The 27758-nt window shown below is 42.1% G+C and overlaps 2 protein-coding genes across 6 annotated transcripts; both read left to right on the top strand.

The window, feature by feature from the left end:
- The first annotated feature begins 3602 nt into the window (after positions 1–3602).
- On the top strand, positions 3603–22973 carry pparaa (peroxisome proliferator-activated receptor alpha a). Its single transcript, XM_054753451.1, has 9 exons — positions 3603–8285; positions 9189–11143; positions 12033–12245; positions 14814–14968; positions 19347–19485; positions 19792–19994; positions 20060–20323; positions 21935–22178; positions 22238–22973. The coding sequence occupies exons 3-9, from the start codon at positions 12062–12064 to the stop codon at positions 22480–22482; spliced, it is 1434 nt and encodes a 477-aa protein (XP_054609426.1). The 5' UTR covers positions 3603–8285; positions 9189–11143; positions 12033–12061; the 3' UTR covers positions 22483–22973.
- A 140-nt stretch (positions 22974–23113) lies between these two features.
- On the top strand, positions 23114–25866 carry cdpf1 (cysteine rich DPF motif domain containing 1). 5 transcript variants are annotated; one of them, XR_008566245.1, is made up of 5 exons: positions 23114–23361; positions 23535–23646; positions 23858–24022; positions 24528–24642; positions 25679–25866. XR_008566245.1 is itself a non-coding variant. In XM_054753458.1 (4 exons), exons 1-3 carry the CDS (start codon positions 23249–23251, stop codon positions 23987–23989), a joined length of 357 nt encoding a protein of 118 aa, XP_054609433.1. In that variant the 5' UTR covers positions 23114–23248; the 3' UTR covers positions 23990–24022; positions 25679–25866. The 5 variants fall into 5 exon arrangements, 3 of the variants coding, with proteins under 3 accessions (XP_054609433.1, XP_054609434.1, XP_054609432.1); XR_008566244.1 differs by having other exon boundaries at positions 23858–24642; XM_054753458.1 differs by lacking the exon at positions 24528–24642.
- Positions 25867–27758: the final 1892 nt, after the last annotated feature.

Here is a 27758-nt window from a genome sequence, read left to right as displayed (position 1 = left end):
GCTTTAGAATTATTTTATTACTTGCACTCTACTATACTATTTCATTGATCTCTGTGTGTATAAATTAGCTTCACCTGTGTTGGCTGTGTGTTAAATAATGTGAATATGTTGTAGTTTTCAATGCTTTATTCATGCAATAAAAAACAGTTGTTTTTTGGCAGCTTATAGAATAAACATAGTATACATAATATTTAATATTTGTCACATCTTGTAGCCTTAATTGACTTCAGTTTGGTCCCAAAGTGACTCTTTTTATTCTTGATGTGCTTTATGTGGTGTTTGTTAAAAATATATTTTTTTATATATCTATTTTTTGTAACGTGTGTGTGTTTTTTGTTTTTTTTTAAAGCACGTTGTGAATAGTGTGAGGGAGACTGCGTCACTCGGGCCGCCATGTTGTGTCCTCGTGCCCTCCATTTTGTGATTCTGACTCTCATAGCCGGAGCGCAGCTGCTTTTATCAAACTTTCCTCTCAACTCGGCCTGGCTTGTTGTATCAACTACTTTTGGTTTTTTGTTTGTTTTTTTTTTTAAACATTTATTTGACATTTTGATACTGCTGAGTCAGCCTTTTGATTCATGGCAGACAATGTCACTTTTTTGCCGTCTCAACAACTTGAACAAGTTGCGAGCTGCCTCGGCAGGTAAACTTCAAGGGATGGGATCCTATTTGCACAGCCCTTAAAAACAATTTGTCAGTCTAATCAGAGGTCGCGGGGGCGACATTAGCTTTTACGGCTTTGCGGCGTGAGCGCGTGTGACCCGAGGCCCGATAATGGCCGCCGAAGGTCACAGAGGTTAATAGAGAGTGATGTACGGGGCCCCTGAGTGACATCCCAAAGAGGACGGCCCCTTAATCCTTATTAGGCCTCAGTGTTAGCGAGCCTTACCTCTCAAAGCAAACTGCACGCTCTCTTGAGACGTGGGGCCCCCCGGGCATGCCCCTGGCGTTCCACTTCTGACCCCGGGGTCGTGCCCTTTTGTTTGCAACTCTTCAGCGGCTGACCTTAGAGGTCACGGTTGTAATGGAGAAGTTGTCGCGGCGCGTGCTTCCGAGGGGCCCTCTCAGCAGACCACCTTGTAGAGGGAGCGGGGGCTGGCGCGGCTGGCTGCAGGAAGCGTGTGTGTGTGTGTGTGTGTGTGTGTGCATATAGCTCACTGTAACCTATGGTTTTCTGCTTCACACAGAACTTGGAAAGACAACAGAAGTTTTTGCTGAATCGCTGAGTCAGGAGCTACTAGAGGTGTAACGGCACGCTATCATCATGGTTTGGTATGTACCTCGCTGTCACTGGAAAAAATAGAAATCATTCAAAAAGTAAATATGAAATCATGTATAATAGTAGAAAGAGTCTGAACCATGTGAATGATTATTTTATTTCCTCATTGGCTGAAGTGCAGCATTAATGGTACGGATTCTCTCCTGAAGAATGGTGACACACCGCTTTCATCTTATCCACTTGTCTTTGTTTTTGATGTGTTCCACCGGGAAGGCAAAGTGTTCCCAAACAGGGGACTTCAACGACGGAAGAGGGTTGCCGAGCTCGGGCGCAATCACGAGCCATGACTCCCGCTAGTCTGACTTTGAGAAGCTCTGCTTCCTGTCCCTCACTAAGTGTGTCCCTGTGCAAGAAATCGGCGCACCTCACCGAAAAATGTGATTACCAGTACTGCGATTATACCATGATAATGTAAGACGGTTGATGAACAGATTGAATCGGTGTGAAAGTCCTTTACGTCTCACCGCACACAACTATGGTGCGTTCAAGGACCACCAAACACAGTGAGCATAAAGACTAGAGCTCCAACAATGAATCCTATTAATCGACAAATATTTTGGCATTAGATTAATTGTTTTTTGATTTAATAATGTAAATATCCTCTGATTTCAGCCTCTCAAATGTGATTTTTTTTAAAATGTCCCTAGTCATCCATCAAAAGAGACTTGTTATTTTTGTGTTTTCGACAAAAGAAGATATTCACACACATCAGCTTTGACTTTGGAAAACAGTTATCCACATTTTTGCCTCTTTTCGGATACGTTGCAGACCAAATCGGCAATTGTTTGTGTTTGGTTCATATTAATTTGGTGCATCAAGGATCATGTTGATTAATCGAAGCAACAATCTTCAGATTAATCGACAAAGAAAAGTAATCAACAGTTGTAGCCCTGATAAAGACATAAATATGTAAAATATGTGGGCCGGGTACATGTATGCTGTACCCGCATTATCACGTCTTTATACATTATTACAGACTGCAAGAAAAAAAAAAGGCCTATTTTGGAAGAAAAACATCAGAATTTTTGACCAAAAGTATGCACATTTGTGCCCCTGTGAATGCTGAATGTCCTGTTGCACTCCCAGCAGCTACTAGCTAGCTCGCTAGTAAGACACTGATGTTGCTGTTTTTATGTTTTATGTTCACTGGCAGTTGTTAGTAATATTTGCATATACAGTTTGGTGACAGCTGCATTGTTTGACGACTCTCCAGCTCCTGGGGGGTGTCAACCTGTTAATATTGGCGATTCATCAATGATGGCGTTACGTGGAGCCACTCCTGCGGGGAGTGCGGGGTGGGTTGGGAGGGGGGCGTGGCCGAGATGAGGGCTACAGTGTCAGAAGTTGGCAGCCGAGCCAAAACCGGAGCCGTATCCTCAAGTGAACTTCCCGGTGACGTACAGCGGAGGAACAGGCTCTGCCAAGTTTTTTGAATTCCTGCCACATGTGAGACGGTAAACAAGACTGTCTTTATGGAGGGTTAGGAGTCTCTGCAAAATGCTGATAATTGCATTTTCTTACACTATTGTTTGATTTCGACAAGCGGCCTCGGTGCCGTCTCATGCTTGCATTGGTTCAGAGGACGTGGTGAGATGTGACGTCAATCGAAGGACCGTATTTCTCATCACGAGTCGCTCTCCGTCACTAGTTACTTGTCTTTTTGTGTGTGTTATCTGGATAGCGCAGCACTACACAGACTCTGAAGGGCCTGAGTTCTTTATTTTGAAAGTTGCACGCACTGCCCCTCAGTGTGTGTGTGTGTGTGCGTGTGTGTGTGTGTGTGCGCGTGTGTGTGTGTGTGTGTGCGTGCGTGTGTTGTCCGAGGTACAAACTCACGCTCGTGTTAGCGGCGTTAACGCCTTTTTCTGCAAGGAGCTATGGCAGGGTGTGCAAGTCAGCCGGCAGCCATGTCTGCCTTGCTTTCCCCGTTGTCTATTAGTTTACAAGAAGCACCAACTCAGAGCAGCGTGCACGTGTGGCGTTTTTGGACTGTTTCCCCCCACCCTGCTCTCTTTTGTGCCACATTAGGGAGAGGAAGATTTTGTCTGTGCTGAGTTTTGGGAGAGGAATGGCGTCCAAAGGAGAGGAAGTTGTGTTGTGCAAAGAAGGGGCATTACAGCATTTTGGCTGCTGAAAGAAGTTTGGAGAGGAGCGGTGGGTCGGCTGTGTGACCTTCACAAGGCGGATGCAGAGGTGGGACGGAAAGGTGTGCAGGATCGGGTGAGAGGCCGTGATGTTTATTACTGTAGGCTCTAATGGTGTTTGCGGAAGGACCAGAAATGGTTGGGGTGGGGTTTGGGGGGGGTTGTAGGGGTAGATTTTGTCGTCCGATATTTCTTTCCTCATTCGCACGCAAGGATGGCTGCTCGCTGCAGGCTGGCCCAGTAATGGCGGACGGACGCGCTGTGTTGCATCAGACCCCATTTTCCCGCCCGCGTCGCCGCCTCAGTCACGGCCAGGTGCTCATTTGGCTTTGACTGAGCCCCAAACGTCCAAAACGACCTTGAATCGAGGCGGCGACGGTGATTGGCTCGCGCTCGCACTTCCTGGTTCGGCCCAGTGTGCTGTTGCTAGCCTCGTAAGGACGGTTCTGCACACTTGGAGTGTTTTGCGGCGCATGTTAATGAAAACAACTTTATTGCTTTGATCACTACTACACTCACACACAAGCCCCTCCCCCATCGTGGCGAATATCAGGACGAAAACGCGTACCCACTCCCACACGTTTCATCATCAGCTGAGCCCCCTCTCCTCCACTCACAGCTCGACCCCCAGACTCCCCCTTCTTTTTCTATCCATCGCCGCCTCCTCCTCTTCGTCGTCTCTGCCTGGGTTCCAGCCACATGCGAGAGGGTAGACTAGGACACAGCAGCTCTGAGAGAGAAAAAAAACAGGGGGTGGGGGGGGAACGCTCCGCTGCTATTTCTACAGGCGGTCCCTCCCCCCCCCATGCCAAAAGAGGGAGGGATTTTTTACTACTCGCCGTCCCAGGATTTTAACCCTGTGCCTCCTCCTGCACTCCTCACTGTGCAGCAACAAGTGGCGTTCTTTCCTCCGACAACATCCTTCACCCCCCCTTCAGGTTGTGTTGTCGGCTCCGCTTTGGGTTCTTCTCCTCGTGAGTCCTCTTTTAAGCCTTTTTGTCAAATATTTTCTCTTCCCATCTCTCTTTTCTGCCCCACCCTCTCGTGTGTCTCCCTCTCTCTCACTCTCATTCTCGCTCAGTGAAAGCAGAGCAGGAGGGCGGAGCGGCGGACCGGGCTTTTTCTGGGCCAGGTGCCAATTCTAAACAAAAGGCACAGAACGCCATAAAGGAGCGAGATGATTCCGAGCGGGGAGTTGTTGTGGGAGGGGGGTGAAGTAGCATGCTTCAGGAACTGATTGGCGGCATGTGCGTCCTGTCCACGGGTCAACTGATGTCCTCTTGTTTTAATAGAAGGAGTTGCTGCACAGATCCCCTCCTCATCCCCTCCTCGCTGCGCTCCCGTGAAGGCATTTGGCTTTGGAGCGGAGGGGGCGGGTGGAGTTGGGATCAGGCAGCAGCAGAGGGGTGGAGCTTCGCCTTCTCTCCTCCCTTTGCATTATTCATATGCCCGGGCCAGCGCCGCCATCTGACTGGCTGCCTGGCTTAGCATTCAGCCAACGTGCAGCGGCTCTGTTTGCTAACATTCCTCATTCAAAGCCTTGTTAACTGCCAGACGGGAGGAACACGCGACTCCATGGGAAACCACATGGCCTCCCCATTGTGGCGGGCCCTGACAGTCTCCGACAGTGGAGAGCCAGCGTTTGTAAATATCGGAGAGAAGTTAGCTGCTTTTCGGCAGGTTAACCCCCACCCACCCGTGCTCAGTCTGGATCGAGGGGGCAGAAACCAGGCATAGGGTCCAACAGATGGGCACAGGCCACTACTTTTCCAGGACTCGGAATAGGTCACTCGTGGGCATACCCGCCTCGTCGTGCAGACTGAGTTCCTTCTCTGCGTCTCTGCGTCCACAGAGCGGCTATGTGGACACGCTGCATGTGGCGAGCAAAGGCGTCCACCACGATGGACGGCGGCGATCTCTCTCGGCATCAAGCCTCACTGGGTAAGTCAGAGGGTCTGTGTGTGTGTGTGTGTGTGTGTGTGTGTGTGTGTGTGTGTGTGTGTGTGTGTGTGTGCAAATGAGGGTGCGTGCACACATGTAGTGGTTTTCTCTGCACAAAATGCCGGGCAAGCGCTTTTGTTTGACCCCATCCTGGAGTTCTGGGTGTTCGCATGCTACCATTCCGAGAAGCCGCTTGGGGGCAAACTGCAGGGGAAACATGGCGTTGACCGTATGAGACCGAAACCAGCTAATAATCTCCGCTCTGGTGCATCCCCTTCTTGCAGTTTGTCGAGCTGTGCTAAACAGAGACGACGTGCAAGGGAGCAGAGCAGCAGTAGCCGTGCAGGGCTGGGCCCACGTCCAGACAGGGCCTGCTGCACAAGGCCAAGCCCACCATCACGCTCGCTCTCGCGCTTTTTCACTCCGTCTTTCCCCTCTTCCCTCCCGCTCGCTTACTCCAGAACTATTCGTCGCTATTATCACATCTACTTTGTTCATTTTAAAGTCCCCAAACAGCCCACACTTTTTATTTTTGGTACAGGAGGCTGAATATTGGAAAATGGGTCACGACTGACACGTGGCCACACAGGCCTGAGAGGTAAAGCGTTTTTTTTTTCTTTTTCTTTCCTTACAAACGTGCGTACGCTAACGTCTAACATTTGCATTAAGTTTGATTTTTGATAAGCTTTGTGAAAGTGCGACCTCAGTAAACGGGTTGGGCATTTTAACCAGAATGTTGCACCTTTTTAAAAGAATTAATACGACATTATTAGCATTAGCATCGCAGCCGCCCCACCCCTGAGATACCCATTTTTACGCATTACTTTAAGACGAAAGCCGCGCTGAGTGGCTTTAAAGAATCCCATACACTTACTTAAAATCAATAATAATTGTAATATTTTTTAGGATTGACGAGGACACTGGTAATGGAGCGTGATCACGAGGTAGGAGCGGAGGCGGCCTGAGTCACCAGCGATACCTCTCACGCCTCCTACCTACTTTTCCTACCTACACCACAAGCGCCGCCATGTCTGTCGCCCCGACAGGAAACCCCAAAGTTGCGTTTGCGCCCGACACGTCTGGACCCCTCCCCTCAGAGATGAACGACACCAGTCGCTTGCTTCGGCTGCTCTGTTTGAACATTATCGGTACTAGCCGCTTGGAAAAAAATATACACCCATTATTTTCTTTTATTAGCCTTATTGGAGCAGGGCTTGAACATTTATTTGCTTATGAGAAAAAAAAACAAAAAAACGGTCTAATTAATATAGTAAGATGTCAAAATTATTAAAATAAAATAGATAATATATAAAATATGTCAAATAAAATTGAGCAAATTAAAAAAAACACTGCACTTACTTTTATATCACTACTACAGAGATGAAATGTAAAATAGATTTTTAAGTTAAGACATAAATATTCTATATATCATATGTGTATATATATGTCATACATTATGTTGTGCACACATAGTAAAAATGATGGGAACCCCCCCCCACACATGCACACACACACACACACACATAGTGCAAACAGCCAGACACATTTGATGCTGTGCGCCCCACAATGAACCCTGGCTGCAAGGATGAATGGGGTTCCCACGCCTCTCCCAAGGAGCGCAGGGCACAGCCTCCTCCTCGGAGCATTCACACACACAATGGGCCCGATACAGATGGCCACTGTCTTACTTAAACACACACAGGTGCATTGGGGGGGAATGCAAAAAACACACACACACACACACACACACGCTTGCAAAATTCAAAATGCATTTAGCAAAATACAAACTTGGCATTTGTGGATTTTGGAAAACGGAGGTGAAAAACAAGCGTGTTAAACATGAGTGTGTGTGTGTGTGTGTGTGTGTGTGTGTGTGTGTGTGTGTGTGTGTGTGGTTTTCACATACACTGCATTTCAGTGCTTACATATGCTACAATAATACAGAAAATACCGATTTAGAAATACAAATTTAGACTTTGAAATATGTATTTTTTTAACTTTTAAATGTAACATAATATTTATTTTATACATTACGTTTAAGTACACTTGTTTTTTTATTTATTTTAATGGTTTGTTTTCCCTTTAATTAATTCATAAAAATGTATGTATATATTTGTTAAAAAGTCTTAAATTAAAATTTCTATCGCTGGAGAATATTTAGGTCATATTACATGTGTGCGTGTGTGTGTGTGTGTGTGTGTGTGTGTGTGTGTGTGTGTGTGTGAGAGAGAGCGAGAGTGAGGCATTTTAACAGTTGTCTAACATGCGGTGGTTTTCTGCTGTGTGTTCCAGACTTTTTGGGTATTCTTCCATCATACATAACAATATTATTTGTATTTTCGGTGCTTTGTGAAATTACTTCCACAAATTGCTTTTCATGCTCCATTTTTCAAAACTATAATTAGCAAATAGATGAAAGAGAAAATGCTCACGTTAAACGCGAACGCCACAACATGCGTTTGTGCTCGTTAGAAGAGAAGAAACGTTCATGCGGAGTGTTAAGGTTCCTTTAATAGGAGTGATTGTGATCACTGGAACATAAGCGTAATGAGCTGCTTCACGACCAATGGACTCTATCGACACCTTTAGTGTGTGTGTGTGTGGATGTGTGTGTGGGTGCGTGTGTGCGTGTATGACCACATTTAGCTAATGTCCTTCTCTTTCATTTGCAGGCTGTGTGTGTTTCCTGCACTGAGCACCACAGGTTAATTTTGATGGCTTCATCCTCTTGAGAACAATCATCTGTGTGCCAACACGTGGTCGCCTCCCTTCACTCATTATGGTGTCCTTTTGCAGATGCCGAACACGATCCGGCTGGCATTGTCTCCCCGCACGCAGCGGCCACTGCGCCGGCGACGGACACGTCCCCGTCAGAGGCTCCTCAGGCGTGCGATGGTTGTTGTGTCAAGTCATCTAAATCGGTACGTCTCTCAGATAATCTCTTCAAAGGAAATGAGCAGGGGCGCAGGGGCGGGCGGAGGGAAAGCAAAGCCGCTGGCCTAAAGGTCAAATGAAGATTAGAGGGGAAACAGTACACGGAGGCACCCGGAACCGCACAAAGGCCTCATTGTCACAGGATCACTGCTGGGCCCTCACATGCTTGGGAGGACACCTGTTGGTGGCGTTGTTCAACTGCAGCCCAGCCTCCTTGGAGGGTGTTTAATCTCACGTAAAATCCTTTTTGACAGCTTCATCGGGGGACGGATTTTCCTTTCCTCTCATTAGTAGCGTATATTTTATATACATGTGTTTTTGGGGGTAGTTTGCAAGTGTATTGAAGTAAAAAGTATGTGCAGGCCTGGGCATTAAGTAGCTGCTGGTGCTGTTGGTGTGGCGTTTATGGCCAGTAAAAGTGTGTTCAGGCCACTGAGTCACTTTTATTGTAAGTGTGACCCCCACCTTTAGGGGGAAACCGCAGCCTTCTCTTGACTCACGCTACAAAGTACAGTGGAAGCAGCGCCGCTACCACTGAAACACGCTTCCACAACATGCAATGAAAAAGCTCAATTATGGCAATATGTCCTTTTTCCGTCACACTGATCGATCCTTTGCAGGAAGTGACTTTACATTTGCTCGCGACGTAGTACAAACATAAATAAAATCCAAGACTCTTATGTACATTCTGTGTCATCAGTATTGTGCAATCACACATGCAATGCTACAGTACTATCATTATGTTGTGCAGGTGTACCTAACGGAGTGCCCGGCAAGTGTATGTGTTAATTTGCTGCGGCTTGATACATGACCCCCTTGTGTGTGTGTGTGTGTGTGTGTAAGACGAGAGCAAAGTGAAAGTGTGACCGCCTCCTCTTGTGTGTCTCCAGCAGGCCAACCAAGAGATGCAGAGCACGAGGCACACAGGAAGTACCTGGGACTCACGCGCAATTGTCTTCAAAATGACCCCTTTTTTTTTTTTTTTAACGGTATGTGTGTTCCTCCTGAGGTGGACGCTCCGTCGTGGGACACGAGGATGAGATAAACTGTCCTTTGGGGTGAGGTAGTAGGTTGTATAGTTTTAGGGTCATTCCCAAGCTGTCAGATGACTATACAACTTACTGTCTTTCCTGAAGCGACTGTAAAGGCAGCGCCTTCATTTGATGCCGCTTGCGCACTGTCAACGTTGATTTCTTTTTTTTTTATGTGTCTTTCTCTGATTGCAGACGGGGGGGAGTGTCTATCTTTTATTGCTGTCAGAGCTTCTTTGACAAAATGAAAGGAGAGGTGAGCTACTGGCAACATTTATTTGTACTTTTTTACGCAGATATGCACGCAGTTGTGCTATTTTTTGGCCATTTATCATTAAAAATGAGGCTTCATGTCTGAATTGACCCTTTGTTGAGCTCAGAATTATTACTGGTAGCTCTCAAGCTGCCTGTGGCGGACCCCTGTTGTTATAGGCGCATCTTATATGACTGTTATGCTTCACTGTAGGTGACAATAAATATCGGTTCCTATTGTAACTGGCATTAACGCTCACACGGGTGACTCATGGTGTTCGTACAGGGTGAGGTAGTAGGTTGTGTGGTTTCAGGGTTGTGATTTTACCCCATCAGGAGTTAACTATACAACCTACTGCCTTCCCTGGAGGGCAGCAATACGTCCCGGGTGATCACCGTGCTCGCAACACTGCCTTAAATTGATGAGGATATGTTGTCAAAAGGATGCATTGATGGTGAGTTGTACTCATTTGTGTTCAAACTGTGCTCTTTGATTCAAATTTGAATAAAGAATGGAAACAAAGTTGGACTGATTGCCTTAATGAGCTCATAATATGCATAACTATAGCATTAGGCTCTTTTAAGTAAATAGAAAAACACCATTTAAGTCTGACCTAATTGTGTGGTATTTACTCACAGTGGGCAAAGGAGAGCACCCTTGTTATGCACCACCTTCCGATAGAGGGCGTCATAAACAAGTGTTGCAATTAAATAGGTTAGACATTTTGGCGTGCGGTTTTTAAAAAAATAGAATTAATTGTAGTCAACAATGAACATGAAAGCTCGATTTTTAATTGAAATATATTTTTGTACCACTGACATTTTTTCCTTGACGCTTAATATTATCATACCGAAGATTTATTTAAAAACTCAATGGAACTCAACAAAGCACATTATATACTTTTTACATGAAAATATCGTAATTTGTTACTTTGTATCTGTTTTGTGTTGTTGTAGTCATATAATTATTATTTTTTAAATGCAACATAATGGTAATACACGGTCGTGGAAACACAACCCAATAAAATTCCCTCTAAGCACATGACAGATGTGACACACATGATGACATGATGGCAATAAAAATGTGTTTTGTGTCAGCTGATCAAGGGGGTGGTTGTATAAACAGGAAGTAGGACATTATACCGGAAGTGGCTTTTTGTCATTTACACGCTTTTTCTTTCATTCTTCAAGACATTATCTCACATAAATGTGTCCAGCGTGTAGTTAATTGTAATTACTCAAATGAAATAAATATCTGTGTTACGTAATTGACGCTATTTTCGGTGTTTTTAAGCGATACCCGGAAGTGCTTGTTGTTCCCCCCCGTACGCTGTGATTGGTTCAAACTATAGGTGTGTCAGGAGGTGTGCGCGTGCGGACGCGTGCTCTGCCTGCCGTCACTTCCTGTCTGAGGACGAAGGGCGAGTTGCGAGCGCGGAGCGCGGAGCGCGCAGGAGTGAGCACACGGAGCTGATAAAAGCTGAGCTGAAACATCTCCCTTCCTTGTCCGCACAACCATCCCGACCGGAAGTCTGGAAATGCTTGGGAGCCAAATCTCTGCGGTAAAACCAAACATTCCAACTTTGCTGCTGTTACGTAAGAGGATTTCCGGCTTTGTCTTATGATGGGATTGAAAGTTTTGTGCAGTTTGCCTATGAAACAAATGGCTGGCTGTAGTTCATACTGTATATATTTGGTTTGGAGCAGGGGTGTCAAACTCGTGCCATGGAGGGTCGAGACACTGCAGGTTTTCTTTCCAGCCAGTCACTAAAGCAGGTGATTTTAATGATCAACACCTTCAGTTTGAGGGAAGGAGCTCATCAATTCAATCACCTGCTGGAAAAACTGGTTGGAGAGAAAACCTGCAGCGTCTCGGCCCTCGAGGGCACGAGTTTGACACATGTGGTTTGTAGGGTAAACAGATGGAGGCTTTAGTGTTGCTGCAGGTGGAAGAAAATGCTCCAAAATAAGGGCATGGATCAGATTTTGACCTTAGAAACCACGGGGAATCCATGGGGGAAGTAAAACAATGACTGATGAGGGCATAGGGAAAGAACATTCGGCACTTCTTTTAACTCAATAAGATGTTTCCTATCATTATTAGAGGTGTCTCTAATGTTTTGGTGAGCACAGCTGATGCTCCGCTGCAGAACAAAATAACAAACTCTCTGTCGGGACACGTTCCAGCGATGTGGAATATCTTTATGGCTACATTGTTAAGTCTGAAAGGTCGAATCAGGCTACATTATGTGGTGCGATAATAACAGTAACATCTGCTGCAAGTCAATTACTGGAAGTACTGTATGTGGAGTGGCTCTAACGGATGTCCTGGAGCAAACACCGTCATGCAAAACATCAGTTTGTCTTGTATTAATGACTGTTCTTTTTGAAAACAATCCATAGCTGCATTCATACAATAGTAGATGTTCACATTATCCTTTTTTCCCTTAGTTTGGTGAGTGAGGTGCCCGTCATCCACCATGGCAGGCGACCTCTACTGCCCCCCATCCCCACTAGGAGACTCCCTCCTGGACAGCCCCCTCTGTGCAGACCTCATGGAGGATCTTTGTGACATCTCCCAGTCCATTGGAGAAGACACACTTGGGTTTGAGTTCCCGGAGTATCAGAGTCCTGGTTCTGGATCTGGGAGCTCCATTGCACTTGGTGAGTAGTCAGTGTAGCTCAGGGGTGTGCAGGGTTTTACTGCAGTGAGGGGCACATGCTGAAAAATGAAAGGATGCAAGGGCCACTTTGATAAAAATTATATATATATATATATATATATATATATATATATATATATTTTTAAATAACTGCATTTCAGTGTTGTGATTTATAGGTGAAAAAGCATATTTTTGCTGTATTTTCTTTTTAAATTTTCCAAATACTTCAACTTTCTTCTTGAATAATCTTCGTAAATTTTATTCTCCTAATATTATGACTTTATTTCCATGATGTTTTGACTTTATCCTCATAATATTAAAATTTTTTCCCCAACCAAATTTTCCAAAAATGACAACTTTGCTTTGTTTGCTTCTCATAATATTACTTTTTGTTATGAAGTCTTTTTTCTTTAATATTTTAGATTTATGCTCCTAAAATGACATTATTTTTCATCATATTATGACTTTTTTCTTGTTAGAATACAACTTTTTTCTTAATTATTTTTAAAATGTTATTCTTGTAAAATTACAGCTATTTTTTTCATTTCTGCCATTTTTTTTTTACAAATATTTTAATTTTCTTGTACATTTTCTTTGCGTAATTATGTCTTTATTCACATATTTTTTTTGTTCAATACTCATAACATTTATAACTTTTTTTGTAAACGTAATTTTCCAAAAATCACAACATTATTTGTTGTTTTGTTTGTTTTCTATATTATGACTGTAAAAAAAGAACGTCTTAATAATATTATTCTTGTAAAATTACGACTTTTTCTCGTTAGATTACAACTCTTTTTCCTAATATATTGACTTTATCCTTGTAAAATTAATGCTGATTTTTCCATTTTTGTTGTATTTTTTTTGTTGTTGTTTTCTTGTTAAATTGAATTTTTCGTATGTGCTGCATCCCTATAAAAAAAAAAAGCAGATGCGGCCCGCAAATTGGCCCCGGGCCGCACTTTGGACACCCTTGGTGTAGTCTGTCATCGGTTTATAATGTATACATGATGAATATATATTGAGTTAATATAGTCCAATGCAGAACTCCCATTCACCAATGTTAACTTTAACTGTCATGCCGGTAAATTATCTAAAAGTCTCAATTTTAATGTCAAGAACATGTATGCATGATTAAAGCAGACAAGACTAATGCTGATCCCTTCGCATAGTGCTACATAATCTTGGCTACTGCACAAATTGGCGATTTTCTGCATAAATGAATATTTATCCCTGGGGTGTTCAATTATTTAGAATTTCTGATGGTAGTTGTGGTATGTGTTAGCCTCGCCCTCTTCCCCCCCATCTGTGCGTTCAATTAATCAGATCTCTGCTGTCTCTTGCTAACTGGTTAGCTCACATCATCCCATTTAGCATTTTCAATACAATATTATGGACCAAAATTAATAAATAAACGCTAGGGGGTTTTTTTTACATTAAATGAGGAAACAGGCATATTATTTTCTGATAAATTTAGCACAGGATAGAAAGTTCACCCTAGGTGCTAACTAGATTTAGCATAGACTAATAGGGGAGTATAGCTAAACCCGGCACTCTTCCTCATTTGTGCGTGCTTTCAGCCAATCAGATTTCTTGCCTTCACCTACTTCCTGTTAGCTTGTCTTATTTAACACCTCATTGTCTAGCCACACTGAATTTAAAACATTTCAATATTTAGGACCATAGTTTAAGATATAAATTCACAGATGTGTCATATATGTACCAGTAAGGAAAATTTTAGATGGCTTTCTAACGCTGTTTGGATATTTTTTGACGTAAATATGAGGGTAGTGTCATTAGCTGGTGAGCCGAGCATAGTGTACAACGTGGATCTAAGCCCTGCCCTCTTCATTGTCGGTGTGTGCTTTCAGCCAATCAGATCTCTTGCCATCATTTGCTTCCTGTTAGCTTATCTTATTTAGAACCTCGTTCTTGAGCCACACTAAATTTAAAAGGTTTCAATATTTTGGACCATATGTAATGACATAAACCAACTGATGTGTCATATATGTACCAAGAAGGTTATTTTTAGATAGTTTTCTCACACCATTAGGATATTTTTTGACTTAAATAATAGTAATATCATTAGCTGGTGAGTCAAGCACAGTGTCCAAAGTGGAGTTAAGCCCCACCCTCTTCATTGTCAGCCAATCAGATATACTGTATGCCTTCTCCTACTTTCTGTTAGTTTATTTTATTTGGCTTCTTAGTCTCAACTCACATCAAATTTAATATATTTTTGGCCATAAATACCTGTAAAGTAGTAAACCACCTTATGTGTCAGATATTTCTCAACAAGGCCAACAACAAGATGCTTTTCTGACATTATTTGGATATTTTTATCAGTAGCAGTAGGTAGTTATCTTGTATTTACCTAGCTGTTTAGCATAGGCTAGCAGGCCACAACATTAGCTATACCAACACAATGTGAAAATGCCTGCCTTTACAAATAAAGTAAATTTAACAGCTATTGCATAATTGTCTGTTATTATGCAATGGCTTTTTTATTACTAGGATTAGAATGAACATTAAGTGCAGTACTTTGAGTCCTCTCTGCTGTGTGCTGCAGACACCTTGACCCCGGCCTCCAGCCCGTCACCGGGGGGTTGTGGAGCTGCGCCAGAGCCCGACGAGAGCTTCAGCCCCCTCAACTTGGAGTGCAGGGTGTGCTCGGACAAAGCTTCAGGCTTCCATTACGGCGTGCATGCATGCGAGGGCTGCAAGGTGAGTAGAAAGTGTTCAGTATGTGACAGAGTCTAGAAATAGAACCAAAAATCCAGATTGGTCATTTGCACTGAAAGAACAATTAGGTGCTACATGGAGCAGGTCTCTCTCTCACACACACACACACACACACACACACAGAGTTTGGCATGTGACCTAGAGGCCAGTGGAAAGTTCCTGAGACTCCAAGCCAGTAGCGTTCATGTGAGGTTGGGGACACGGCGGCCTTGGCTGACTCGCCACCTTTGCCCCGCTTGGCTCCCAGCCAGCCTGGGTGACGCGAATGCACTTCCACGCACATGGAGCAGTACCGAAATATGGGTGGTATCGCCATTGTCGGCATCATGCGTCGTCGCCACATTGTCATGTGACCCCCAGTGGATTGTCATACCCGCCTGAACCGTGAATCTAATTTTGTCTTCACGGGTAGGATGTTTTATTTCAGTTGATCACCCAGTCGTTGAGCTGCTGCATGCCACTGTCCATGTTCCTCACAGGCTTATTGCGCCATCATGGAAAAATCCCCAATGTGGCATGTAGCGCTCGCTATTGTATTTACACACGGCGTGATCTTTCAACAGCTCCTTTTAAAGAGAGAGCAGTGATATGCTTGGAGGAATTCATCAGTTCTTATGTTTTATATGCTTTGCAATGGATGAAAATACTAAACCACAGAAGCACCACTTGTTTTGGACACAACGCCTGCGGCTCAAAGCTAAACCGCTTCACATTAAAATGCACAAGCCAACTATAGCAACATAAAGCAGTTCAGTTCTTTTGATAGTCAGCTGCATTTACAGCAGGCTAAAACAGTTTGCCAGATCTGTGCTAACTTTATCAGCCTGGGGAACCTCACTCCATTCACTCTCCAACAGTACATACAGGACTGCTGTATTTGTCACAGATTTGGTGTTTTGTTTGTTCAGAATGTTTCTGCAATCTGCACCAAACTTTACCTTGTTGTCTTCATGCTTATTTTTAATTCCTGCACGGGTCGGCTTTCAATTAATTGTGCTCTGAGGCTCAGAGCTAAACCCTTTTAAATGCAAATAATAAAAGCACTGACACGGCTGAGAAATATGCATAACCACAGTCGGTCCAGCAGTCGAAAACAATCAAAAAGTGTATGCTAACTTTAAGATCCCTTGGGAACCTTACTCCATTCACTTTCCACCAGTACTTCCGCATTTGTCACAAGTTGTTATTTTCTTTGTTCAAAATAATTCTGCGCCAAACTTTACCTTGTTGTCTTCATGCTTATTTTTATTTCTTGCACAGGTTGGCTTTAAATGAATTGTGCTCAGAGGCTCAGAGCTAAATCCTTTTAAATACAAATAATGAAAGCAGCTCCATCCTACTGACACAACTGAGAAATATGCCCAGCAACAGTCAGTCCAGCGGTTGAAAACAACCAAAAAATGCATGATATCTTCAAGAGCCCTGGGGAACCTCACTCCATTCACTGTCCACTAGTACTACATGTCTTGTATGTAGTGCAGTATTTCCGTGTTCTGTCCATGTTTAATTGTAATTTCTGCAAACCAACTGGCCTTTAAATGTGCCCTGAGGCGCAGAGCTAAAGCCTTTTGTATACAAATGTACTGTACAGGGTGGCAAAATTAGGCAGCTCTGTCCTCGTGAACTTGCAGAGCGATATAACTGCCAAATATAGTTGAATGTTAACTTCAAGACCCCTGGGGATCACCACTCCATTCACTTTCTCCAAGGATGACTATGACTACTACACCCATATTTAAATATTGGTGTTAAATATTGCAATATTTAACTTTTCTGTTAAGTTTGGATGTCCATTCAAGCGTTAAGCCACTTTAAATTATGCGTCCTGAGGCTCAGAGCTAAGCCTTTTTCTATTCCAGGGCACAAGCAAACGAATGTAAATATGTACAGTAAATGCGATCTAATGATACTCCAACACCAAGGGTGCAGGGATGCAGATGTAAAAACAAGCTAGCACCACACGTCTAGGGGAACCTCACTCCATTCAATGATTATTAGTAATTATGTTTCGTTTTGATGCCTGTTCAGGCAGCAAACATCCAGCTCGTTAAAGCGAACAGTAGTCCACGTGAACGAGTCGAATCTTAACGAACAATTAAGGATAAAGACAGTTGGTGTGTCACGGCGATTCAGCCTTGAAAGAATCACTGAGCAAGCGCGTCTCATCCGAGTGTTTTCCTCCGCGCTATAAATCACAGTGCTGCCTCTGGTAATGCCAGCATGTAGTCACACACACGCGTGCAAAGACATGCAAGACGGAATTGTTTTTCTCTTCCTCGTCCGACTTGTTTTCCACTCTGAAGCTACACCAAAACACTCCTGCTGCTTAACGTGTGAGTTCAGCGTACTGTTGTACCGGCATGATGATGGCTAACGATGGATGCATTGGCAGAAAATCCACAATATCGTCTGAAGGAGCGTGCGCGTGTTGAGTATTGTACTATTTGTGAGAGTATTGTGTTCTTTTAGCGACATGTGTGACATCTGCTCCCACTTTCTGTTTGGGCTTTAGAATGGTGTCATCCGATGCCGGGCCTCTTTAAGAATACATACAAGTCCAACTCCACTGGCTTCTTTTACCTCCTCAGTGCGGTGATGTAACACTGATCCCACAGTACCTGAATGCACCGATGGGGATCGCATTATGCTAGAGCCAGAGACTGGGGGGAATGGAGAGAATACAAGGCCATTGATTTTTTTTTTTTTTTTTTCATAGCAAAGTTCATGGAGTGCATGCATCCAGGCTGCTATGGCCATCAGCAGCCACTAGAGGTGCTATGTATGCAATGAGTGACCATAATGTGCTGACAAGGCAATTTGTCGCTGTTTAAATAGCGCTGGGTCATATAGTTAACATCATTCAATGAAAATAAAAATGAAATAAGATTTATTTTATTTTATTTTTAATTAATGACTATACTTATAGTTTGTTCTACTCATTCCAGCGCTTTACATTATTGCTACATCATACATGCTAATACTGATACATTTATGTAAACCACTAACTTGCCTGTAAAATTGGTTATTTATAAAGTAATTCAAACTAAATAATAGAAATTTGCCAAAGTATGAACAATGTCAACTAATTACTGTACAGCGCATTGCTTTTTGTAGGAAATTCTACAAATTTTACTGGAGACCAGTTGTAGTACGACACAGTTTTACACAATACTGACATACTGCAGCTGGAAAAAGAAATGTGATATCTGGATTTTATTAATTTGCCTGTAAATTTGCAAAGCATTTATTGTGTATATGGTATTAAGGATGCTCCAATGAGTATCGTCCGATTTCCGGAAAAAAACACATGATCGGCATATGCCGATGACAAAAAACAATCGGCGCGCCAACACAAACATGACACGAATGTGCATGTGTGCTGTGTCACGTAGGGTTGCCGTCGCCCGTAACTGAGCCGACAAGGACCGCGCATTGTTCCGTATTGTTCCTAGAATCAACACTAGTCCGTAAAACCTCCAATGGTTTCTGTCTGTCAGGCTACGCCAATCCATGCCAGCGTGTTTGATCACTCCCTTGGCAAACCTTTTGGTGTTCGACTTCTCTTGCAGCGTTCTTTACACACTTTGCCTAGCTGGTCACGGCCGCAGCTAACCAGCTAGAATTATCTGCCTAGCTTTGCGTCTTCGGACTCCAAATGTGACTTTTTACCACTGTGACATTACGTTTTTAAAACAAACAAGCAATGTGGTTAGTTTCGTCGTTTTTTTACCTCCATGGGGTACGTGCTAACTTTTTCAAGTGTCTATTGGTGTCATTATACTGTATGTCTTGTCTTCCAAACACGTTTTGTGTGTTTAATGAACATAACCTATTTGCCAGGGCCCAATAAAAAAGCAGTAATTTAAAAAAAGTTGTAATATAATTAAATTAGGTTGGGTAAATGCTATAATGTTATGATAATAAAGTCACAATATTATGAGATTGAGTTATATTAGTGTGAGAAAAAAAGTACAAGTAGAACGTTAGTATTTGTAAAAAAAAAAAAAAAAAAAGTAATGTAAGGAGAAAATAAAAAATAATAATACTGATAAAATGAATAAATATATTTTATATGTGTAAATATATATATATATATTTACACATATAAAATATTATTATTATTATTATTATTATTTTATTATATTATATAAATATATTTTATTTATATATATATATATATATATATATATAATAGTTTAAAATAGTTTGGACACCCCTGCTCTAGTGTTTCCCATACATTTTTGTATTTGTGGCCCCCCTGATACAAAGAACATTATAAACAGGCGACATCAACGTGCATGCTAGAAGATAAGACGGTGTTGTCGAGTTGCTAACTGCATTGTGTCTCTGTCTCAACCAGGGTTTCTTCAGGCGAACAATCCGGCTGAAGCTGGCGTACGATAAGTGTGAGCGCAACTGCAAAATCCAAAAGAAGAATCGCAACAAGTGCCAGTACTGCCGCTTCGATAAGTGCATGTCTGTGGGAATGTCGCACAATGGTAAGGCAGGCATATTGGAGTATTTATCAGTACAGGCACAGCAGGATGCTTGAGAATGTGGCTGCAGTTTTAGAACGTAGTGTCCTGCTGGAGAAAACACAGGGCCCTTAGAGCTGCACATCTGTGCTGCAGGGTCACTGAGTTTGTCCCAGCGGCCTCACGCTTCAGGCGCTGCAGTGTCAGAAACCCGAGATGGAGGGAATGAACTCACCGCAGCGTATCATTTGTTGGCTAATTTACTACTTCTTTTTTGGAAGTCCGCAAATTAATCCTTCCATTGCTTGCTTAAATGTCTTCGTGGGACAGCCATCCGTTTTGGACGCATGCCCCAGGCGGAGAAGATGAAGCTGAAGGCAGAAAGCAGGATGGTGGAGAAGAAAAAGGAGGCCAGCCCCTTGTTGTCCGACCACAAGATCCTGATCAGGCGGATCCATGAAGCCTACATGAAGAACTTCAGCATGAACAAAGCCAAAGCTCGCCTCATACTCACCGGAAAGACAAGCAAACCGGTAAAGCAACATGATTATTTGTGGCTTGGTTTATCTCTTTGGTCATCTTGCCCTCCTCATCCTAGCCTTTCATCATCCACGACATGGAGACATTCCAGCTGGCCGAGAGGACCTTCGCGGCCCACATGGTGTCTGACAACCTGGAGCTCGACAGCGGCCTACCGGCAGGGGTGCTGGTAGCAGCTGTGGGATGCGGCGGGCTCCAGCAGAAGGAGGCCGAGGCTCGCCTCTTCCACTGCTGTCAGAGCACATCGGTGGAGACGGTCACAGAGCTCACAGAGTTTGCCAAGGCTGTGCCCGGCTTCCAGAACCTGGATTTGAACGATCAGGTACTAATATCAGCTTGAATAACAGTGCAATGCAAATCAAATACAACAATACGTATTTGAACCAAAATACTGAGCTTTTCTCAAATAGTGGTGGAGGGCGTTTATTGATCTGCAGAGTAGCGGACCTTTTATTTAAAGGAGCCGTCCATTTTATATGTTGGGTCGAGCGAGAACTTTCATTTATTTTAGTATTTATTTCATTTGAATTGAATTTCTATTAATCAGATGTCCCTTTCCACCACTGACCTTGTTCAGGGTCATGTCTGAGCTGGAGCCTATCCCAGCTGACTTGGTTGACGGACTGATACATTTGAATTTTATACATACATAGATAGATAGATAGATACTTTGTTCATCTCCAAGAAATCCCAGATTACTTTAATTTCATTATTTTCAATTAAATAATTTTGGTTTTGGGTGAGCTGGAGCCTATCCCAGCTGAGTTGGGGGGAGGCTGATTATTTAATTTTATTAAATTAATTAATATCACAGATGAGCTGGAGCTCCCAGCTTATTGTGGCTGAGAAGGTTATATATAATGTAATTTAATGTTATTTTATATATTTTATTTTATTTGTTTTTTCAGTTATTTAAAAAAAATATTTATATCCATTCCATGTTACAACGCAACTTATAAAACTTAACTTCAAAATAAAATAAAATACAATATATTACATTTAAAATATATATAATTTTAATTTAAAAAAATATATAAAAAAAAATATATATATATATATACTAAAAATATAAAATACAATGTTACATTTAATATATATATATATATAATATATATATATATATATATATATATATATATAAATTATATATATTATATATATATATATTATATAAATTATAATTGTATATATATTAAATGTAATATATTGTATTTTATTACATTAATTACAGAATATTACATTAAATGTAATTAATTTTAGAATGTTTTAGAAATATATATAGTATTTCTAGTGCAATATATTGTATTTTATTTTATATTGTAAAATACAATCTTACATTTAAAACATATATTTTTTTTAATGAATATATATATATATATATATTAAATGCAATATGTTGTATTTTATTAAATTAATTAATGTTACATTAAATTTAATTAGTTTTAGACAAAAAATAATGTAGTATTCTTTAAAAACTTAATATATTGTATTTTATTTTACAACATAAAATACAATATGTTACATTAAAAATATATCTATTTTATTTTAAAAATATATTTTTAATGTAATATATTGTATTTTATAAGGTATAAGTTTTATAAGGTGCGTTGTAACAATACTTTTAATGTAATATATTGTATTTTATTTTAGAAGGTAGAAGTTTTATAAGGTGCTTTGTAGCATGTCCATTCAGATTTGCACTTGTTGCATGGCTGTAGGACCGTGTCGATGTATATTTTTTATTGTTCTATTACAGCGGAGGCCACTATTTGAGGATATAAAGAGTATTTATGCATGCAAATAAAATGCAGGCAATGATCCCATGGCATTGCCTCAAAGCAAAACCGCTGATGTCGTTATTATGCCAATTATAACCCCGAGGGGGCGTCTTCGCATGGTATCCTCACATTCAACTTCTCATGCTGACTTTTAGGTCACTCTACTCAAGTACGGCGTCTATGAGGCCCTCTTCACACTCCTGGCCTCGTGCATGAACAAAGATGGCCTCCTGGTGGCACGCGGCGGCGGCTTCATCACCCGCGAGTTCCTCAAGAGCCTCCGTCGGCCCTTCAGCGACATGATGGAGCCCAAGTTCCAGTTCGCCACACGCTTCAACTCATTAGAGCTGGAAGACAGCGACCTGGCCCTCTTTGTGGCCGCCATCATCTGCTGTGGAGGTGAGCTTCTAGAATGAATAACTCTCCTTCAAGTCCCTCACCTTCTCGTCTTTAACCAGACCGTCCAGGCCTGGTGGATGTCCCTCTAGTGGAGCAGCTCCAGGAAGGCATCGTGCAAGCCCTGCGGCTCCACCTGGTGGCCAACCACCCAGACGACCCCTTCCTTTTTCCGAAACTTCTGCAGAAACTGGCCGACCTCCGAGAGCTGGTCACAGAGCACGCTCAGTTGGTGCAAGAAATTGAGACAATGGAGGACACCTCACTGCACCCCCTCTTGCAAGAAATCTACCGGGACATGTACTAACTTAGAGATACACAACTGGGTCCACTTCATGCTGTTCTATAGCCAACACAACAGAACATGTTGTAGAGGGAGAAGCACTATGAAAATGGGGCCATAGATTGCATTAAAAACTGTGACAGAAGCAATCATACGTTTAAAAAAAAAAAAATTAAAAAAATTGCCTAAATAGTGTGCTGACCAAGCGATGTCAAACTTATTTACCACTGTATATTATTTAAACAGATTTTCAATGTGTGATATGTTTTTTTACTATTGAGTAGCATTGCATGCACATTTAAAGGTGACTTCTGGAACTACAAATGTGGCTTCATTCTAATCTTTCATACAAAATACTGTGTGAAACCACTTGTTTTGAAAGCGACAAACTTACGTTATATTTTGTGAAAGGGATACAGAATGTATTTGACTTTTTCATTATGGTTCATTATTGGTTACTGACAGTCGTCGCTGTTTTCTGTAATAAATTGAGTTATTGCATTAACCGAAACGGCAGTAAGGGTTGCATTGCTGTGGCTTTTTGTTTGTACTCCATAAAATATGATGACACAAGTGGAACTACAACAGCTTTGTTACTTGTATTATTCCTTGTGCTATAAATTGTGTTAATTCAGATCAACACTCAACTTTCAAGTCCGTCATAGGACATGTATTAATTTAAGTGTGGCAGTACAGCCCCGATCCTATAGGTGGCGGTAAAGGTCCATGTAACGGCATCCCTGCCACCAAAACAAGAACGTAGCTTTCCCATTCCCTTTGCTAGCATATAATGGAACAAACTACAAATGAAGCTCATGTAAATACATTTACATGCCAGTTCTGTGGTTTAAGTTGTCCTTTTACTTGCTACGGGCAGAAACCACCAAACACCAGAGCCATCGTGTGAGTACAAAACCGAAATGAAGCAGAATGTCGTGTAGCCAGCAAGGGGTTAGCTATGCTAACATCGTTAGCTGCTACGTGCGGAACTAACACGACTTTGGTAATTTCCTGCTGGTGCCTTGTCTTACGAACACGGCGTGCGTCTAAAAATATGTGTGTCTTTTGTTGTATAGGTTGCTGGAAGAGAGTTTTGTGACGAAAGACCCCTTCAGTCCGGACAAGGAAAAGTTCCTTGTTTTGGGTTCAAAGTGTAGCTTGTGTAATGCAACTGTTTGTGTTGGCTCGGTAGGTAAAGATTTCTATTCGTGACATTTACCGTTTCATTCTATCACATCTTAAATGAGTGTTTTGACCGTGAATTGCTCTGTGGTTCCAAGATTAGCCTCATATGACTTAGTAATCATGTGACTCGGTACATTATGTGCTGAGTGAGTGAATCAAATGTACTTTGCCACTTTCAGTGTGACACAACATTTGTTATTTTCTGTCCTGGCAGGACTGCAGCCTTTTCTACACCAGGAGGTTCTGCATGCGCTGTGTCAACAAGAACTTGGACCAGTTCCCCTGGCAGATCCAGGCCGAGCTGGGCAAAAAGGGGCAGCCGACCCTGGACGCCACCAAGCCATAGTTTATGGGTTCTTAATATTTTCTCCTTTTGTAGGTGAGAAACACCATTCCATATGCTGCAATGCACTTCTGCAATATGGCAGCCATCACAAAGGAACTCACAGTACCAATTTGCACAATTATTTTCTTTGATTTCTACACTAAAGGAGTGCCCTCCTAAGGATATAAGACACATTCATCTTTAGGATTCTCTTTGAATGAGCACATTTCTAATAGAAATGGATATTTGGTGCTGAAGTGTCAATATTCTATCACAAAATGGCCACATTGCCTCTGTTTATGATGCTGAACACATTCATTCTTGCACTTGTATGAGTCATAGACTTCTGTGGAGTCTTAAAACTGCTAGTTGGTCTGTGAAAAAACAACAACCCTTAGGTGCTCTTTTCTTTCCGTGTCATCACAATATGTTTTCAGGGGTGACATTAGCACACCGCATGCTCGCCATAGCTAATGCACCGAGACGCTTGCTCTCACATCACCATAAACACTAGATAGGATGAAAGAAATACAGCACCTTAATCTTTTATGTCCAAAAGAGTCCACAGAGTGCAACCTGCGGCACCACAGTGGCAAAGTCTAACAGCGATAAGCACCTAGCCAAGTATGACGACACCACTCGCTCCTCAACACTGTCGTCATCACTTTCAGGAGGTTTGTGCTGCTGTTCTCCCTTTTATTTACCCCACCTCGCCTGCAAATGCCACATGGTCCTTTAGCAACCCTGAGCTGCTGAGTGGATTTGCGGTGATTCAATCAAGTTGTGCCTTAAGTTGTTTGTAGCTCATCACAATTAGATCAAGCCCTGCTCTCTAACTTGTGGTTTGATGGTCGTGATAGTAGTACGACACAGCCTGGAGTGGCCATCCTTCAATACAGCTTATGTTTTTATCTGGTCACAAGTAGCCTTTAAACTCTTTACAATGTGCCAGATAGCAGTTATTGATGTTAATGTGAACATTGTTCAGATAAGTGCTGTAAACCGCTGACGCTGTAATTTGCAGTAGAGATTTTCTACTTTTTACTTTCATTTACATATGAAGTTAAATCAAAGGCTCTAATGAACATTAAAAGTATTTGTAAATAAACTACGTTGTGTAGCTTTTTGCGTTTTTCACTATCCAAATTATATTTATTTACGACATAAATGGTGCGCTACAATGCGTATTTTAGTTCCCAAAATAAGAAATCTAGATTTTGTTACATATTTTTAGTTTGCATTTCTACATAGTATGATTTATGAAATAGAATAAATTGCGATGAGTTTTTTTTTTATTCAGATATTTATTATAGATTAAATGAAATCCGTTAATGCTTTTTTTTTAATCATCTTTTTTTTTTTTTCAAAATATGATTGGCCCCTTTGTGGCACTGCCACAACATCATTCCTGTTTTCTCCATCATGTCGCTTTTATTGTTACGTGGTAAAAACCCTCGTTTTTTAAAGCTAGTTTTGAACAGGAAACGTTGAGCATATGGCCATTTCTTCAGCGTGAATGCATCACGGTGTCAACAAATACTGCAGTCAAACTATTAATGAGGCCATTATTGGTGTGTAGAGTTAATCCAATCTTCCTTAGTGGTGCTTTAAGGGCGCTCAGTGGGCGGTCCAAAGTAGCGCAGACCAATGAATGGCCTTCCCTGTTTAAATAGTCTCTTCATGTCAACTTGTCTTCTTCACTCACTGCAGCTCCCTCTAACGCCATGTTGGCTGCCATGTCCTGACTTCTGTGCATGACTGTCTACGTCTTTCGGGTTTACTACCATCCTGACAGGAGTCAGTGAAAATCACCGTTCTTGTGGATCTTAACAGACTTTTTTTTTTTTTTTGAATGGAGTATCCGCGCTGCATTTCTGCTGTGACTACTTGGGAATAGTTTGTCAAAATGTCAGATGTTCGCCTTTCTGATGCGACCGTGGAGAGGGTGGATGCGCCACAGCAGAACAGCAGACCTCCGGTGTGCAGGAACCTTTTCGGGACACCTGACCGAGAGGAGATACGCGGCTTTTTAACGGCTTCCATCGGGGATGACGTGCAGGTTTTTATTGAGCGCTATAATTTTAACCCGGTCAGTGACAGGCCGCTCCCTGCGGGGAACTACGTGTGGAAGGAGGACCCAGACGCACCGGAGTTCTTCTCCAGGCCGCCTCACGTGAGCTCCTCCAAAGAGGAACCCCCGCCCGAAGGGGCTGCAGGAGACCAAGCGCTGGAAGCCGAGGAACCGGCGGAGCAGTGAGGTGCACAATCATACACTTTTGCACACTTACGCCCTAAAAAATGTATTGCCATAACATTGACAACAAATAATTGTGCACTTTACAATCGCGCATGTACCGTGAATGCATCACAATGTCTCCTTATACAGTAGCACTAAATATACTCAAAAACTAATATACAGGTAGTTCCCAACCGTGCATGTGCCATTTAATCCATTTTATGACGTGATACTGCATGTGAGCAAAACAAGTTTACAGCTGTGCGTGAGCCAGTCAATGCATCACTATGCCACCATATACCGCTACACTACACATAAAATTATAATAGTTACGTATAGTTTACAACCTTGCATGTGCCGTTGAATGCATCCCTGCACAGTAATGTGAACACTGCACACAGACAAATATAGTTTACAAGCACGCCTGTGCCATTGAACGCATCACAGCGTCTCCTTTGATGTGAATACTGCATACAAACAAATCACGCGCTTTACACCCATGCATGTGTCATTGAATGCATCACAGTGCTGCCTTGTAAGGTGAACGTTTCATCTAAACATAGTTTCCAACCGTGGGTCAGCCATTGAACACATCACAGTGCCTCCTTAAGATGTGCATTAACTCTGCACATAAACAAGTGCATGTGCCACTTAATGCATCACAATGCCTCCTTATGTTGTGAACACTGCATATAAACAGTGTTGTTTATAACTCGGGCAGGTGTCCTTGAACACATCACAATGCGTCTTATCACGCCATTGTTTACTTTTTATTGTTATTTAAAGACAATTTCCTTGTTTTTTTTCTTGCAGACTATGTGAAGGGAGCCCAGAAAGAAGAGACAACCCTCACTTGCAGCCTCTCCTATAGGAAGGCACGAGAGGCTGCTCAAGCACTGAACATGTACACTATCAAGTTTTGGCACTCTTATTAATATTATTTTTATTCTTAAATTGCCTCAGAAGCAGCAGACAATGTAGCAAACATGTGCAAATTGATTATCCCCCCCACCCCATTCTTTTGTGCTGTTCTCACTACCTATGTTTTCATATGTAGCACATAAAAAGCTTAAGTGCTTTTCATGCCTGTGTTTTTGAATAATATGTGTGAATTTTGACACGGGCGGGAGGGGGAGTTGCAGTGCAATTTCCACCCTCCCCCCTAGAATATTTCAAGTGGTCATGTTATGTTGTTGTTATTCAGGTTTTTTTTAAATGCAGATTTCAACAGTCATCAGGGTTGTATGGAAACTAAATGTCTTCCTATTTGTTATGGCTGTCCCATGGGAACAGACACAAAAGACTAAGTTTACATGAGAATCTGTATGCACCCCCTTTTTTATTTCATTTTCCTTGTGTTTTTCTCCAGAGTTTTGCCAAAGTGTGCCTTTTTTGTTTGGGTGGGGGTGGACAGTTGAGCAATATTTGACCAAATTTGTCAATAATAATCCTAAGAATTTTCCCATATTTTACTGCACCCCTTAGCGATAAACAGTCCAGAATTTAAAAAAAAGACAAAAAATACTGGGCTACTTATGCAAATATGTGAAATAT

Source organism: Dunckerocampus dactyliophorus, chromosome 15 (assembly GCF_027744805.1).
Source record: "Dunckerocampus dactyliophorus isolate RoL2022-P2 chromosome 15, RoL_Ddac_1.1, whole genome shotgun sequence".
In the NCBI taxonomy this organism is placed as follows: domain Eukaryota; kingdom Metazoa; phylum Chordata; class Actinopteri; order Syngnathiformes; family Syngnathidae; genus Dunckerocampus; species Dunckerocampus dactyliophorus.
Note: the sequence above shows the minus strand (reverse complement) of the source record. Positions and strands in the feature narration are given on the sequence as shown.